Raw genomic sequence first — 17,022 nt, forward strand, 5'->3', positions numbered from 1 at the left:
CGCTGGGGGTGGGATAGGCACCAGCCCCAGGAGCCTGGAATAGCAGCCGGCGTGGGCTCCAGCCCTGCCCCAACCCAGCTCGACCCCTCAGCTCACCCAGGGCGCTGCCAAGGCTGCCAGGCCTAAGCCACCGAGGTGGGCACAGAGGCCTCCTCTGCCTGCAGGCCCAGGGGTCAGGCAAGGAGATCCTCAGGGCCAGCTTTGCTGGAGGAATTAAATATAGAACAGGCAGACATAGTTGCCAGGCAGAAGCAGGAGGTGCTGTGAATAGAACAGTGCTCTTTGCGGTGACAAAGCCACGAGCGAGCCTGCTACGCACGTGCCAGGGGCTTCTGGGCAGATCCTCTGACCCTCACGGTGGCCTCTGAGCCGCGTGACTTTGTTCCCACTTCACGTGTGGGGCATCTGAAGTTCAGATGAAGTCCTTTCCCCAGCGTGGTTCTGCCAGGCAAAGGAGCCCCATACAGACAGTTTAGAGCCCAGGTTTTTGCCACCATGGCGACTGCGGGTACCCGGGGTCATTACCCCACAAGCTCAGACCCACAAACTCCTCTTGAGTATTTCTCTGAAATGCTGAGTGTGCCAGTGCCTTGGCTCAGATTTGCCCACCAGCCTGCAATGCCCTTGTACAGAGCAGGTGCTTCAGCAAGTGTCTGACAGAAGACAACTGCAGAGCCTGGGCCTGGTGGGGTCAGAGCCCATAGAGGCAGCAGCACACAGGAGGCCCGAGAAGGGGCGGAGCAGGAGTCTTCCTCCACAGCTTTCTTCACAGGCTCTGCAGGAGGCTCTGGAATGCCGCTCCGGGAGCCGGTCTGGCACAGGGACAGAGGCGCCAGGTGGGCACTGCTACCTGCTGCCCTGAGCTTCCCACCCAGCCCAAGGTGTGCCAACTCGTGTGAGCCCTGAGTGGCTGGCTCTAGTTCAAGGGCTCTGAGCTGGCTCAGCCCCAAACCAGGGCCTCATTCTGGGCCTCAATGAAGGATGCCCATGAGTCAGCACTGAGATGTGGCCGGAGCAACAGGAAGGGCAGGGTGTGGAATGGGGAGCCAGGGATTGGGTGGGGGGCGGTCTGGGCTAGTGCCTGGAAGAACCCGCATCCTTGCAGCCTCCATCCGCTGCAAGGTCTTTGCCCTGCAGATCTTTCCAGAAGAGTTCTGTCACGACCGCTCCACAGCTGATGGCAGATAGATTCCACGAGGCTTGAATGGGTCGTAAAGCTGCGGGACTCCGGCCTGACCTGCCACGTTCCCTCACCCGGGCGTGATCGCTGAGAACCACATCACACACCTGTAGCCCCGATGCTAGCCTGAAGGAAGGCTAAGGAGGTAGGCAAGGGAGCAGCGGACAGACCGTCAACGCCCATTTCTTGATTGTGTAACAATACTTGATTAAAATGAAGTCACACAGTGCATCTTTTATTAGACATTATTTTAATACCATATCAAAACACCTTGACTAATGAAGAAAGCCTTTTCCCCCAGCTTTGAACGTATTTTTAAACATTTTATAAGGTTTTTTTTTTTTTGTATTTTAAAATATAAATACAGAAACCTATCTTGCAGGGGCTGATGCCACATGTGAACATCAATGGCTAGAATGTTCTCAAACAGAATGCCTGAAAACAGGGGCAGCTGTACATATCCCTTTAATAAGTCTTTTGTTTGTCTAGGTTTTCTGGAAAAAAAAAATCCACAAGGGTCTAAGAAAAACGTTCAGGCATTTTTGCAGGACACTTGTGATTGTTAAATCCTCTGAACTGACCAGAACCAGGAGGGAAGAGGGGAGGAGAAATGGAAAGGAGGGGGGGAGAAGGTCCTCAGTGGGTTGGTTTTTGGCAATGAAGTCAAGATATCAGGGTCCCAAGGGGAGAAAAGTGCAAAACCAAGCCAGAAAATTGGGGAAAAAAACCAACCAAACAACAACAACAAAAAAAACCAAGGCAGAGCGGTTGATGGAGAGACCGCCGGGTGCTGGGCACGGGAGGGCTGTGAGCTCTGCTCTGCGAGTGGCGAGAACCCGGCTCTGGTCGTTTTGTCACTGAGCGGGTTCTGGCCGGGCAGCAGACGGCAATCTGTAAACATCACGAGGGAAAACACCAGTCGACACTAGACATTTTTTTTTATATATTTTTTTTTTTGTAAACACTTTAGAGACAGACCCACAACGCCTTTCAAAGGTGAAAAAGAAAATGCCCTTTCCCTCCTGAGATGAGGATGAGGGGAAGGATATTGGGTGATTCTTTCTTCTCTCAAACTCGCTCTCATTCAATCTGGTGTCCTCAGGGAGAAAGGGAGAACCATTCTCTGGAAGTCAGTGCAGGAGGGGTGCCCTGTTCCCACTGGTGTCCCCAGCTCAGCTCTGCCCCAGTGTCCGAAGCCTCCTCTCAGGAACGGGGGCCTGGCTGTCCCTGTGGGGACCGTAAGATGTAAGTCGTGCTCCATCGGGCCCGAGGCCAGCCGCGTGCATCCCGCTGAGGCCGGGCAGGGGCACCTGTGGTTCCGGTCTGGGGGCCCCGAAGCCAAACATCATGCCGGGAATTTGGACTTGCAGCCAGCACGAAGCTCCATTCCCTCTGCCTCACGCTCCCCCTCGCCTTTTCTTCACCCCACGTCCTCAGTTTTTGAGGTGAAGGTAAAAAGGGCAAATGTCCCTGAATAGTTTGACATCATCAGCTGTTCTGGGAGTTTACTTGGAATAAATAAAATAAACCTAACAAAGAACAAAAGAAAACAAAAAACGAGAGAAAGAGGGAGAGGGAGAGAGAGAGAGAGTGCGCAAAAGAGGCCCCGAGAGAAAGAGGGAGAGGGAGAGAGAGAGGAGAGAGAGCACAAAAGAGGCCCCCAAACCCTTGGATTCACGTGAGATGAGGTGGGTTTTGGTTTCTCATTTGGCAGAAAACAGAAGAGTGCCAGCCCAGAACTTGGGAGGGCCAGCTAGGATGGGGACAGGAGAGAAGGGTCAGCAGTAAAGCAGGGCACCTGCGGGAGAAACTGGGGTTGGACGACGGTGACAGGGGAGCACATGTGCGCATCTCAGGAGGAAGCTGGTTGTGCTGGTCTGCTGTGCAAACAGGGACTTGGGTGGCGGGGCCCCAGGTCTGGCCTGGAGGCCTCAGATTCATCTGGAAGGGGGTGAGGGCGGTGGGTGCAGGCGGGAAGAACCAGCCAAGCGCTGACTGCTGACAAGCGCTGCAGGGAACGAGGCGCCGTCCCACACTCGGTCTTGTCCAATGAGTGTGCTGTCCACGTGGGGACGCAAGCAAGATTATCCCGTCCCCAAAGCAGCAGCAGAGACACCCACGCCACTGAGGGGCAAGGACCTGCCCCGGCCCCCCAGCAAGCACGAGGCACAGCTGGGGTGCAAAGCAGCATCCTGTCCCAGGGCTTGTGCTGCTTCTCCTGCCCAGCACTTTCCAAGGGACCTTCCTGAACCTTCCTCGGGGAGATTCGCCCTAGACACGGGGAACACGAGGGGCCTTCCCCCAACTCACCTTCCTCTACCCGGCAGGTTCTTCCTCGTGACGTGCGAGTCTGGACTCTCAACCTTCCCAGGAACCCTCCCCATCTCACGGAACCCCTGCTGCTGAGATGCTCCCCTCACCCCCGACCCCTCCTGGCCGGGGGAGGCGGGGCGCGGGGTGCCGTGAGGGCAGCTCAGCCCCCCTCTCCGCCTCCAGGCCCCAGAGCAACGCGACCCCAACCACGGGCTCACCTTTGAGAGGAGTCAGCAAGCGAGCCCAGCAGGGTCAGTCCGCGGGGTGTTCTGGACAAGATCTGTTCACTTCAAACCATGAGTCTATGCAACTGAGGGGAGACGGTAAGGGAGACACATCACCGGCTGGCCAGGCCGCTCCCTGGGGGCTAGCTCCAAGGGTCGGGTCTCTGGGCAGGGAATGCCTGACGCTCACCTGCGGGGACCCCACATACCCACTGTCTGCTAGCAGAAGGGAGGACACCCGGGGGGACCTGGCACAGCTGGAGTCCCGGTGCAGTGCGTACGGGCTTGGGCTGGACCTAGGCACTGCAGGACGCAGGGAGTGTGCCCTCGCGAGGGACAAGGCCTCTGGGGCATGGAGCCCAGGAGGACGGCAACAGCTACGGGTCAGAGGGTGAGAGTGGGGGGCTGCCCAGGGCAGCCAGTCAACTATCGCCAAGGCTTAAAGGGCAAAGAAGTGGGAACAAAGCCCTGGCAGGCTGTTCACGGCCCTGAGCAAGCCCTCTCCGGAGTCACAGGAGCAGCCTGAGGCTCCCTCCCTGGTCTCCCTCGCAGGAGGCGCCCAGGCTCTGCCTGGCTTGGCTGGCTGTGGTGGGCAGCCAGCATCTAGTCCTCCTTCCTGGAGCAGGTGGGCCAGGGGAGGACTGGCCCTGTGGCTTGGTGACTTTGCTCAGGAGAGCCAGACAAGAGGCCAGCGGGGAAATCCTGGTCTCTAGTGTTTACAGAAAGCACTGTCTGAACAGAGAGGGAACAGAAATTGGCCCAAGACAGCTTTCTGTAAAACATCTGGGTATTTTCAAAACAGGAACCAGACAGATCATTTGCATAAGTCTCTCCCAGAGCTGAAGACTCTCTTCTTCTGGCTCTGGTCAATGCTTCCCTGGGACACTGGAGCGCTGGGTGCTGCGCCCAGGCCAAGACCCCCTCCCCTTAGGCCTCACTTGCGCCTTTCTGACACCAGCCACATCCACGTGCTGCCCTGTGGCCAGTGGCCCCGTGAGTCAGGCTTTGGAAAAGCCTGTGTGTCCGGAAGCAGCTCTGGGGCTCCAGGGGCCGAGAACAGGTGGAGGCCGCGGGCAGCACAGAGCGTCCTCCTGTCCTGGGTAAGGAGGTGTCTTCTTTCCAGTTGGAAACAAGAATGAGGCTCATGCTGGAGCCTGAGGGCGAATCTCAGTCCTGCTAATTATAGCCGCTTGCAGCACTGGGGCCCACAGGTAGTGGCTATTCCTGCCTGCTGGGCCTCTGGGGAGGAGGGGCGGGGCCGGGGCAGCCAGCACACCCCTCTGTGCTGACCACCCCCCCCCCCCCCCCCAGACCAGGGTCTGCACACTGGAGCAGAGGGGCTCACAGAGATGGACGGGGGCTCAACCTTCCAGGGGGCAGGGGCTCCACAGGCCTCCCCGTCGGGCCCGCCACCCAGGCTCTGCGCTCAGCACGTCCAGAACTCCCCACCTGCTGACCTCTGCCTCGACTCCACTCAGAGTGCTGGGGGACGGGGTGGCTAGTGACAGTCTGCCCTTCTCTCCCCCCACCCACAGGGATGGGGCCCTCTGGGGTCTGGGGTGCAGCTAAGCTGGCCCTGCCGGCCCTCTCGTACCTTTTGTGATAAATGCACAGGCAGGGCAGCCTGGCTATCGTGTCCCCCTGAAGCAGCTCCTCCAGGCAGATCACACACTCACCCGCATCTTTAGTCAGCACGTCATCTGCAAAGGGGGGACAGAGGAGAGTGGGGGGTCAGTCACCAGCAGGCAGGGATCTAGGAGCTGCTTGGGACTGCATGGGTCACCTGAGTCAGCGAAAGCCCGAGAGAGACCTTGATGTAAAGGTCCTCACTGTGGACACAAGACACGCAAACCACACACTAACTACCTGAAGACAAAATGGGATTAATCACCAAGTAAGCGGCCCAGGTGATGAAGGACGAAAAAAGCTTGGAGAGGAGGAGACATGCAGCAGAGGCAGCACGAGACAGAATGGTTCCCTGAACAGACTTTCCCCCTAAACATACACACAGACCAGGTGCACTGGATTTCTGGTTTGGAAAAAATGGTGATGAGGAGAGTGGTACGAGGCAAGGGTGAAGGGAAGAAACGGGTACCCCAGCAAATACGCGTACATGTGTGTCCACGGCAGCATTATTCACAAGAGCCAAAGGTGGAAACAACCCAAAGGTCCGCCAGCGGATGAATGGAGAAATGAACCGCGTGGACCCACACAACAGCGTATCCCCTCAGCCAGGAAAGGGGTGGAGGGCTGACGCCTGCTGCAACATGGGTGCACCTTGAAAACATGGTGCCGAGTGGAAGGAGCCAGATGCAAAAGGCCACCTGCTTTCTGATCCCGTTTATGTGAAATGTCCAGAGGAGGCAAATTCAGAGACAAAAAAGTAGGTCAGGGGCTGGGGGCAGGGGGCACTAGGGAGTGACTGCTTAATGAGTAAGCGATTTTCCTTTGTTTTTCTTGTGGTAACGTGAGATCTCTTAACATAAGATCTACCCTCTTAATAAAAATGTAAGAGTACAGTCTACTATTGTAGGGAAGCCCCATACCTGAAACCTTCTGCCAGTTGAATAGCAATTGCCTGTTTCCCTCTCCCCTGTCAACACTTCTACTCTCGGGTTCTATGGGGTTGACTGCTTTAGCTCCTTCATGTGAGTGGAGTCACGCAAGGAGCTCCTTCTGGGATGATGACATGTTTGGAACTAGACAAGAGATGGTGGTTGCACAACATTGTGAATGTCCCAAATGCCACTGCACTGTACACGTAAAAATGGTTACTTGTGTGTTATACAAATTTTAACTCAGTTAAATATTTAGAAAAGACACCCCACACCCCACCAGAAAAGAAGGAATGGAAGGGAGCTGCTGCCCACCACGGCCCCAAGCAAAGCCGTGGCCAGGACAGCCCGAGCACAGCAGGGGGCCGAGCCAGCATCCCCTACGACATTTCTATGACATTCTGGGCACTGGCGACTCAGTGAATAAGCCACGGTCTCAGGATTCAAGAAACTCATAGCCTAGCAGGGGCGGCTGAACAAGAAGACAGAAATGAACAGCACAGGAATTCCTGGAAGTCTTACGACACACACAGATCCAGATGTGAGAAGTACGGGAGATGCCCAGTCGGGGTGGGGACTGTTCAGGGAGGGCTATTCCGGGCAAAGGGGACAGCGTCTGTGCACCTGGCAAGGCAGGATGTTTGCTGTAGTAGGTGCAGAGTCCTGGGGCCGTGGGGGGGGGGGGTAGGTGAGACCCATTTCCTGAGGACGGACTTGTATCCTGCTGTGCTACCTGGCCTTTATCTGGGTCACTGAAGGGCCTTGGAGACGCACTGATCACATCTAGTCTCCTGAAACTACTGGAAATGACTGGAAGAGCCCACAGATGGGGAGCCTGCTATGGAGGCTAATGCCGGGTGCAGGAGAGATGAACTCAAGGCCGGCACCAGCAATGGGGGGAGGTGGATGGCATGAATTGGGGCAGCTGGGCAAACGGGGGCCAGGGGAGGGGAGCGCACACTTGTCAGAGCAAGAGGGAGCCAGAAGGAGGCCCAGCTTGGGAAGTAATGATGAGCTCAGAGCTGGGTGGTAGGCGCTGACCGGGCGTCTCCCCCAGGACGCGCTAATGGAAACCTGCTGGAGTCCATTCAAGTCCAGATCTGGGGTTTAGAGGAGAGATGTGGGCAACAGGGGTGGATGTGGGATAAAGAGCTTAGACAAATCTCAAGAAGGCAGACGACTGAACCCAGGTGAATTCTAATTTTTGAAAGGCAGGTGAGAGAGGTGAAGTCAGCAAAAGGTTACCCAGAAGTTCTCAGAACCATAGGAGAAGTACCCTGAGAACAGGTTCTGGATGTAAAGAAAGCAAAGCCTGAAGCAGGGCAACTCCCCACTTCTGAAAGATTTTAACCGATCGTGAACACTGCCAACGATACACACTGAGATTTCACGTGTGTTCAGTGAGCCTCAGGATCCTACAAGCCGGGCAGGGTACACGGTGTCATTCCTGTTTTGCAAAAGGGGACACTGTAGCCAGAGAGTCAGACACCTTGCCGAAGTCAAAGGGCTCATGAATGGGGCAGGGCCAGGGACCCTCTGTGGGGCTGCCCTCCACCACTGCGGTTTCTTTGTGCCCTCTGATAACTTTAGTGGAAGGGGAAGCATCTGGGGCCCATAAAATGAGGATTCTTCATGGCCTAGAAGGGTATGGTGACTCAGAGCCCCCCATCAGGAACCCCAAGGAAAACAACTAAGATAGAGTCAACTCAATACTTAAGTCCTTATGCACAAGAGCTGGGAGAGAAGTCACTTTCAGCTTCCAGGCCACCAGGACAGCCTGTGGTCATGTTCTCTGTTAAGATCTGCCTAACCCAAAGCCCCAGAGCCCACCTGAAAGGGCGACGTGGAGGGAAGAGCAGACAGCACACAGTCGGTCTGCCACTGGAGTGTCACCTCAGACTCCAAACGTGGCAAGGGGCACATCTGTAAAAGGGTATGATCCCATTTTTAAAAAAGCACTAGATACCATACACATTTAAATATTTGTGTATGTGGAAGCCCAGGAAGAAGTCTGGAGGGAAACACACACTTTAATAGTAGCGGAGGAAAGGAGGATTAGAAGAAAAATATTTTTATATATTTTTGAATTGTTTGAACAGGCATTACTTTTATAATTAACAACCCCCAATAAAGAAACAGACTAGTGTTTTCATTTCACTCTGAAATGTATCGAAAGGATAATACGGATTGGTGGGTGGAGAGACGTGATAGAGCAAGTACAGTACAATGCACACTCTAGGTGGGGGGATTTTGGTTTTTACTGCAAAACTCTCAACTTTGCTGTACGTTTGACATTTTTCATAATAAAATACTAGGAGGAAAAAACTCCAATAAAGACGGGAGGAAAAATAGACCAGCTCTGAGAAGGCAGTCGCTGCGGACCTTCTTGGGCATTTATTCCCACTCTCTGTCTCCGGCATCTCATCTGTAAAGTGAGGATCTGGGATACAGCCCCTTTTCCGTGCTTCCCTCCTCACTTATGATTTCCTTGGGAACACAGCAACATTACTGATTCCGAATCAGCGTCCCCTTCTGATTGGTGAGTCAGCTGGGAGCCCAGGGGCAAGTCAGAATTCCCTCAGTCCCAAACAGTTTGCTGCATGAGCTGCGCTCTGTCTGTCCTGTCAGGTCCAGGCTGGGGTAGGGGGCGGGAGCCAGGCAAGGGGATGAGACCTGGGGCTTGCTTCTTCAGCGGGACTGGACTGGACTCTCCTCTCTTTTCTCGCTAGGTATCACTAGGGGAAGGGGAAGGAGAAAGAGGCACGAGGGCGGTTCATCTTCTTATCAAGGACTCAGACTTGAGCACATGGAGGCTAGACACTGGACTTTTCTTACGAACAGTCGATCGCCACCACACAACCCATTACAGAGCATCTTCACGCACACTTAGCAGCCAGCCTGGGTCTGCAGCACGGATGGGAAGAACTAAACCGCACAGCTGCCTGTCAGGCTGGCACAGTGGGGAGCACATTTCACCAGCACCCAGAGCCCTGGCTGCAAAAGGCTGCCTGAGGGGTCCTGGGATGAAGAGGAGCCAGGGCTGGGACCCTGAGAGCACGGGGCAGCAGGGAGTGCTCACACCCAGCGCAGTGCCCGGGGAGCGACATCTCCCCACAGCGGAAGGCAGGAGCCCAAATCCAGCCACAGGCCTGAGTGGGTTGGGTAAAACTTCCCGTCCCGATCCCTGGGCTCTAGGAGTGAGCAGCCCCCAGGCGTCCCTGGGCGCCTAGCAGGCGAGGGGAAATGGCTGGAGCTGAAGCCTGGCTATCACCCAGACCCTACGAGGCTTCCGCACTGTTGTGATGGGAGCCTGCTGTCTGCTGTCGGAGGACCTTGCAGTCTGAAGCCGGGGCACAAGTTAAGGCCACTCTGCAGATGGACCCAAACGCCCCCGGGCACCCGAGGTCCCTAGAGGAGGGGGGCTCAACCGATGCTGGCTGATGAGAACACAGACCCAAGCTGTGCTTTCTTCCTTTTTCTTACGGCCTCTCAAGCACCCACAGCCGCCAGCTGCCCGACACCGTGTGCAAAGCCAACGGCCCTGCCCACGGGGGAGTGCGGAAGTGTGCCTGGCCTGAGGGATGGTGCTGACGGTGCCAACGCCTGGCCCTCTAGCCAGCCCAGAGTGGCGGGCGATGCTCTCTGTGACAGCGCTGCGGTGGGAGGCGATGGCACACTTCTGCCCCCTCCCTGACAGCTGCCGTTTATCTGAGAAAAGTGATCAAGGAGGAGGAGGAGAAAAAGGAGCCCTCACTTCTTTGGGGCCAGCTGTATGCCACAAATGTCGCACACACATCTCAGTGAGTCCTAAAGACCCTGGGGGTGGGGGGGGTCTGTGCTTCAGCTCAGGCAGCTGGTAAGTGGCCATGACTCCCACGCCAAGTTCCTTCCACTTGGCCACCCTGCCTCCTTTCCTTAAAAGACCAGGCGGTAGAGTCTCTTCCTTGTGGCTGGAAACCACCACCCATCTCACAGACAGCTTCAGATCTTCCTCTTTGTGAACTTGGTGGAGGAACCTGGGTGCTCAGCATGAACAGGCCAGGCTGAGGGAGCTGTACTGCTGCCCTGCAGAGAGCACAGGCTCGACGTCCCCCGAGGGGACCCGCAGAGCTGCCGGCGGCATGGAGGGAAGGCTGGTGTGGTGCAGCTGAGCGGTGCCGTACAGAACCCACTTCCCCTGCTGCCTGATGGCAGTCACGGTCCTGGGAGGAAGGAAGGTGGGAGCCAGAGGGAGAATCCCCAGCAAATGACTCAGAAACAAAGTCTCCACCGCCAGCCTCATTTCCAGCCTAGGTGTGGAAGAGCCCAGGCTTGAGACTCTTCGGCATGCGCAGAGCTGCTGGCCCAGCCTCCTGGGGGGACAGGAAGGGGCAGTGCTACCACTGCCAGGCGTTGCCAGCTCCCCTCTTGGGAAATCTCCAGGCAAAGGGGAGACTTTGAGTAGACAGTTCCCCTACCAGCAGTGGCGTCTCCACCGCAACCCACAGACTGTGAGGCACGACCCAATTGTTCTGGATCCAATTGTTCTGACGAGATGGGCTGCGATCACAAGCAGAGCGGCTCCGCAGGGCTTCATGTTTACGGAGGCTGCCCTGTGACCCCATTCAGTCCCCTCTCCTCCGGTCTCCCTTCCACCCACTCCTCATTCACCCAGCGGCCTGCTGGGAGTCCTCCTCCCTTCCCTCCTGCAGGAAGAGCGCCCAGACAGACACCTCCAGACAGACACCTCGCAGCCAGACTCAGCTGCTGCTAGGCATCGAACAATAGCTCCTGGCAGTGCCCCACTGGGCTGGGCACACTCCCCGGCCAGAACCTGGCTCCCCAAGGCCCAAGAAAAGGCACTGCCATCCCAACCACAGGATCGCTGGGAGCAGAGACACAGGCCAAACAAGCACTATTTACACAGGTCTGCTGGCTGGGGCTAAACTAGCAGGAGGCATTCCTGCTTTGGGGGGAGCCAGATTCCCTTTCCTTTAAAGAAACCTTGTGTGACATTTATCATTTCAAGAGCCCTGAAGTTGGGGGCAATGACTGTCAGTAGAGAGGAGGGATGGATGGTCAGGACCTAAGAAGCAGGGCATGGGTCTGCGCCCCAGAAGAAAGCAAGGGGGGGAAGGAACTTTTGAAGCTGCTTTGACAGCCATCAAGCTCTCTTAATACTGCTGGCAAATGGACCTGTCACACGCCAGACTCTCCCAGAGCCAAGAACCCCTGGCTGGTCCTGGAACCAGGGTCTCCTCGGCTTTCAATGGACAATCAGTCATCTGTCACGACCCCCCTCCACTCCAGTACTGTGACTCTCTTCTGTTCATAGCAGAATCAGGCCCCTCATCTCGAGGCTTGTTTTGCTGGCTGACCAGTATGATGGTCAAAACCTGAGTGCATGTTCTTGAGAATGCAAGTTCCCGCATCTCAGAACCACAAACAGATATTGGAAAGGAAGAGAAATTACAAGGCCCAATCATGCTGACCACATTTACCTGCAGAAAGGGGTCCCGGTCCCCCCAGCTCTCTCTCATCTTTGAGGGGTCCTGGGTTCAGAGCTGCCCACTGAAGAGAATGGAGGATAGAAGATTCTGCGCTCTGCGGTGCAGCTCCCTTCCCTACCCCTCCGAATGGGTCACCAGGACTCACAAACCAGGTGCCTGCCAAGAAGCACCAGTTACTGGCCTTCACATTTCTCTTGAGCACTGGGTAAACCAGTTAAACTAGTCTTGCCTTTCCAAAACTGTTTTTTTTTTTTTTTTTAATCTGGCAGGTGGCTACTGGAGGCCTTCCAACCCACGGCTCAGGCCAACCCTCATAATAAGAAAAATACTACTTTCTATCTGTCTCATTTAGGAGGTTTCTACTCCCCCCCCCAACTTGGTGGTTAACTAAATTTCATCTTATATAACCGCTATAAATTTCCTAAAAATTTCCCCAACTGGTGCCAGCAGCTACAGGGAGGGTGTGTGCGCATGTGTGTGTGTGTGCACGTGTGTGTGCATGCGTGTGTGTGCGCGTGCGTGCGTGTGTGTGTGCATGTGCATGTGTGTGCGTGTGTGTGTGTGTGTGTGCAGATGGGAGTGACCAGGAATCCCAGTGAATTTTCACAAGAATATAGCACTTCTTAATCCACTAAGGAAGTCTCAGATTCTCCCCTTTCCAGAAAGATTCTGGGAGTTCTACACCTCACAAATGCTTTAAGTCTCTTCACTTTTTTCTTTTCTGGTAGAAGAGATAAAGCGAAGCTGGGGAGCTCAGGATGATAAGAAATCATTGGTAAAATACGTTACTGGCAAAACCAAAATAAATACCTAGAGGTCCGACCTGGGACTTCGGCCTAAGGCCCCGAAAGGCCTGTGCCTTATCTGAACTAAAACAGGCCCTAGACCAGCCCGGAGACTCACACTCCATATACAAACCCCAAGTGACAAATGCCTTTCTCTTATCCGGAAGGGTTAGGTGTCTTTAGAAAAGACAAAGGCTGAATGTGAGGAATCCAGCTGTGATGGAGGGGCCAGGCCACTGTTTCTGAAGCACTTTCCTCACCTTAAGACACATTCCACTGATGGGACCAGGAACAACATGCCTTTCTTTGCCTCAGGTGGTAAAGGACTGGTTTTTGCAAAAGAGATCGTCCAGTTTAAAGCTTCTAATTTACACTCACACTCACACACTCTCTCTCTCTCTCTCTCTCTCACACACACACACACACCCAAAGAGGTAGCTTTTCAATGAGAGGAAGGAAGAAGTGAGAAGAGACCAAGAACAGCCATGGTTATGCCTCAGACTGGTTGGCCAACCTCTGCTTCCTCTAAGGGGACTCCGACTCTGAGTGTGGCTTCTGCAGGCGACCTGTGCTCGGGCTGGGCTGTCAGGACTGCTCTCCAGGGCTGCCTCTCTTTGGAGGCAAAGAGGAAAGGCAAGGAGGACACCTATGGGGGCACTGGCACGTACGTGCTCACATGGAAGAGGCGCTGCAGGTATCCCGGGCAGTTCTCCGGGAGAGAAGCCCATGCCCTCACCTCCCCCACTGTCCAAGCCGGGCATGTGGGTCCTCCTTACAGAGTGGCCCCAAGAGCGCTCTGCCCTCCACAGCTGCCCTGCAAAGTTCTCCCTCATGACGCCAAGAGCCCAGGCCTGTCGGGTGAGCCCACTCTGAGGCTGCTTTGTGTTCTCATGACAGCAAGGCAGTGTCCACAGAGAACTCTGCCCAGCGCCCCACGGGACAAAAAGCAGCCTTCACGGGGGTGCTGTGCACGTGGGAAATAAGTGAACACGGTTTCTGAGGCCACGGCGGGGGAGGGCTGTCAGCCGCGGGAGAAGACTCAGTCATCTCCCTCCCTGGTCCCAGGCAGAAACAAGGAACGCAGCGGAGCTGAGCATCTTCGACGAGCCTGACGGGGAGCCCAGAGCTTGAGGGACGAGACTCAGAGACTCAGCATCAGTCAGTCCCCAGGGATGCGACAGGCTGTCCCCTGGGGAGAACGGGGGCTCCCTGGACAACCAGGGAGGAGAGGAAAGGAAAGGAGACCTGGGCTCAGAGATGGCAAAGGTCACCAGACCACGTGTATCTGAGACAAAGGGTAACTGGCCAGCCGGCCCATGTCCAGAATCTGTTGGCGGTGCAAGAAAAGAGATCAGAGAATAGCAGGACGTGTCTTCAGGAGAATCAGGTAATCAGATTCGCCAGATTAATTTCGCAGGAACAATCTGGAATTATCTGGCCTACACAGGTGGGTCTGAGGAGGCAGGAGCCCAAGGAAGGTCTGTAAGGAGAGTCGACCTGGGAAACTTTCACGGACAGGATGGGGGTCAGGTGATGCGGGCCCACCTCCTGCCCAGCCCTGGGGCCCTGAGAAATCTCAGTGCTGTTTTCCTAAGCATCGTCGTGACTCTAACCTACAAGGCAGGCCGGGGTTGGGGTCAGGTCGGGCACACCCCTCTCAGATCCAGTGCCCATTCTCGTAGAAGTCACAGTTCTCTGAGGAACGTGGTTTGAAGACCAAACTAAGCACGTAAGGATGGAAAGCCCAAGAGTCACTGGCAGCACAGGGTGCAAGGAACTCAAGAGCAGACAGTCCACTTCAGAAAAGGATGAAAAGAAACCCAGGGATGGCCTTGCATCTCTCGGGGCGGCTGTAACTTCCTGAGCACTGACCATGTGTCAGGCTCCGGACTGAAAGCTTTTATGTGTAATATCTCACTTTATTCTGACAAAAATCCTACGAAGCCTGTACTGAAATCCCCATTTTAGGGACCAGAAAACCAAGGCTCTGCAAACTGAGCACTTGTTCAAGACCGCACAGCCAGTAAGTAAGTGGCCAAGGCAGGCTCTGAACCCAGAACAGTTGAGCTCCAAGCCTCCCCCAAAGTAAACCAGGCAGGTGCTGACCCTCGTTCTGTCCACAGAGGTGCCGTGGCAGGGGCGTTTCACTGAGTCCTCCGTTGTACTCACTGCTCAGCCCCGCGGCCGCCTCCAAGGCAGGAAGCAGCACAGCCTCGGGGCAGCGATGAGGTGGCAGGTCAGCATTCTCAATCCCCAAAGGTGTCCACAAATCACACCTACTCTACTGTGGAGAGTCAGGCTGAAGCACTGTGTGCAAGGCACAGCCCAGACTCCCTTCCCCACAGAGGGCTGGCACTCCTGCTGGGCCCTCTGCTGTCAGCTGTGTGACCAAGGCCTGTCTCCCAACCACAGGGGCAAGGAACTAAGTGGGTGGAAGAAAGGGCAGGGCTAACTGGCCACCCAAGGGACTTCCAGACCCCGTCCCTATGCCTTCCTCCCTGCTCCACTCCTCTTGCCGGAAGGCGGGGTGGACATGCTGCCCAGAGCCACAGAGGCTGCAAAGACCCTTGCTTAGAGCTCCCCCCACACCTCCCGCCCCAGCTAAGCTCTTACCGTTGTAGGAGAGGCGAGGTTTGCTCAGACACATTATAAAGTGCATTTCCATCTCGTCGGAAGCCACAGACTTAGAGCAAATGGGGCACTTGAAACCTGAAAAAGAGGAAATAGAATGAAATGTTTTTTTCCAAACCAAACATATCCATCATAAATGTGGAAACTCTTAGGTGACTCTGGCCATTGTGGGGTCAGAGTCAAAATGGCGAATTACAGTCTAGATACATCCTACCGCCTACTTCTTCATTAAAGGCAGGTAACATGTTGTTTTCTGATTACAGCCTCCAATTCCCATTTTTTCACTGGGGCACACCCTTGTCATGCCCCTTGCTGAAGTTTATCAGAAGTCACTGACAGCTGATTTGAGTTTTATTTTCTTTTAGACCCTTTCCCCTTTCCCAAGGGGGTCCAGTGGGCAACGGGGACAGGGAGGCATCGATCTAATCAAGGCAACCAAATAATCTGTCTTTGAATAATAAGAGTTAAATTTAACATCCTTCCGCCTCCCAGCCCTCAAACCACTTGGCTGGATCACCTGTGGCAGGAATCCCTATAGTCCTGGGCACCTCCGTCCCTCATCCAGAGCATCTTTCCTCCCGTGGCTCGGGCAGCTGTCCTCCGAGAGTGTGCGAGCCACAGGCGGCCCTCCAGAGCGCTCCCAGATGCCACACATGCCTTGGCCATATGCCACCAAGAGTAACAGCTGTTTCACAACGATAGGCGACAGACCCTGCTGTTTTATTCCCGAGGAAGTTTGCTTATACACCCAGGGAGCTTCATCGGAACTGTATCAGTATTGGAGACTTTGGTTGAGAATCTTCTGAGCTGAACTCCATTAAGTAAACCTAGTCCTTTGATCTATTTTTTAATAAATTATTTTTTGACTTATTTTTATAGATAAATACAGATCCACTATTTTCAATTTCCCCCATTTTACTTTTATTAAAATTGCTTTCAGGGCTTCCCTGGTGGGGCAGTGGTTGGGAGTCTGCCTGCTGATGCAGGGGACACGGGTTTGTGCCCCGGTCCGGGAAGATCCCACATGCCGCGGAGCGGCTGGGCCCGTGCGCCATGGCCGCTGAGCCTGCGCGTCCGGAGCCTGTGCTCCGCAACGGGAGAGGCCACAACAGTGAGAGGCCTGCGTACCGCAAAAAAAAAAAATTGCTTTCAAAAGGGGAATTCCCTGGCGGTCCAGTGGTTAGGACTGTGTGCTTTCAATGCCGAGGGCCTGGGTTTGACCCCTGCTCGGGGAACGAAGATCCCACAAGCTGCACGTTGCAGCCAAAAAATAAAAAATAAAATAAAAATTACTTTCAAATGTATTACTTCTTTTCCATTCTACCAAAAAGATTGAAAAGTTATCTATTTACTTGTCCACATTGAATTTTAAACATCACAGCTGCTCCCTTTTGTGACCATAACCCCTACTTTCTCAGTCTGGAATTCCTAGGTCAAATACAGCACACTAAAATATTGTTGTGAAGATCAGACTCTTCTATTAATTTGCAGTCAAAATGTCCCACGCACAGTTTCACTGGATGCTGCTAATACCTATCAGCAATATTTACTATGAGGCGAGGGTTCATGTTGACTGTTAGCTGCTCCAGGAGAAGAGGAGTTCACACCTTCACCAGTGTCCTTCCCGAGGGGAGTCGCTCATTCTGTATGGAAAGCTCTGCACTCTGGCAGCTGGTGGTGCTCAGACAGGAAGCAAGCTGGCTCCCACGTTCCCGTGTAGGGCACAAGCACTTTGCTTGAAGTCTTCTCCAAACCCTCCTCTCTTCAGTGACAATGCTCTGAGCTACAGGACCAGACGGAAAATCCACAGTCCAGTTCACTCCAAGCAATGTGGACCTCAGACTC

The 17,022-nt window shown here is 54.6% G+C and overlaps 1 protein-coding gene across 5 annotated transcripts in view; it reads right to left on the bottom strand.

The window, feature by feature from the left end:
- Positions 1-1,394: 1,394 nt before the first annotated feature.
- Positions 1,395-17,022, bottom strand: part of ZNRF1 (zinc and ring finger 1) — a 99,439-nt gene continuing 83,811 nt past the window's right edge. The window contains exons 2-5 of one of the 5 annotated variants that reach the window (XM_027119269.1): positions 15,160-15,255; positions 5,312-5,417; positions 3,712-3,803; positions 1,395-2,071 (exon numbers count right to left, since the gene is read on the bottom strand). In XM_027119269.1, the coding sequence (XP_026975070.1) occupies positions 3,746-3,803; positions 5,312-5,417; positions 15,160-15,255 (260 nt within the window). In that variant the 3' untranslated portion in view covers positions 1,395-2,071; positions 3,712-3,745. The other 4 variants (XM_027119268.1, XM_027119270.1, XM_027119272.1 and 1 more) reach the window with 4 other exon arrangements.

Source organism: Aethalodelphis obliquidens, unplaced genomic scaffold, assembly GCF_003676395.1.
Source record: "Aethalodelphis obliquidens isolate GAN/ISIS:26980383/991018 unplaced genomic scaffold, ASM367639v1 scaffold20, whole genome shotgun sequence".
NCBI lineage: Eukaryota > Metazoa > Chordata > Mammalia > Artiodactyla > Delphinidae > Aethalodelphis > Aethalodelphis obliquidens.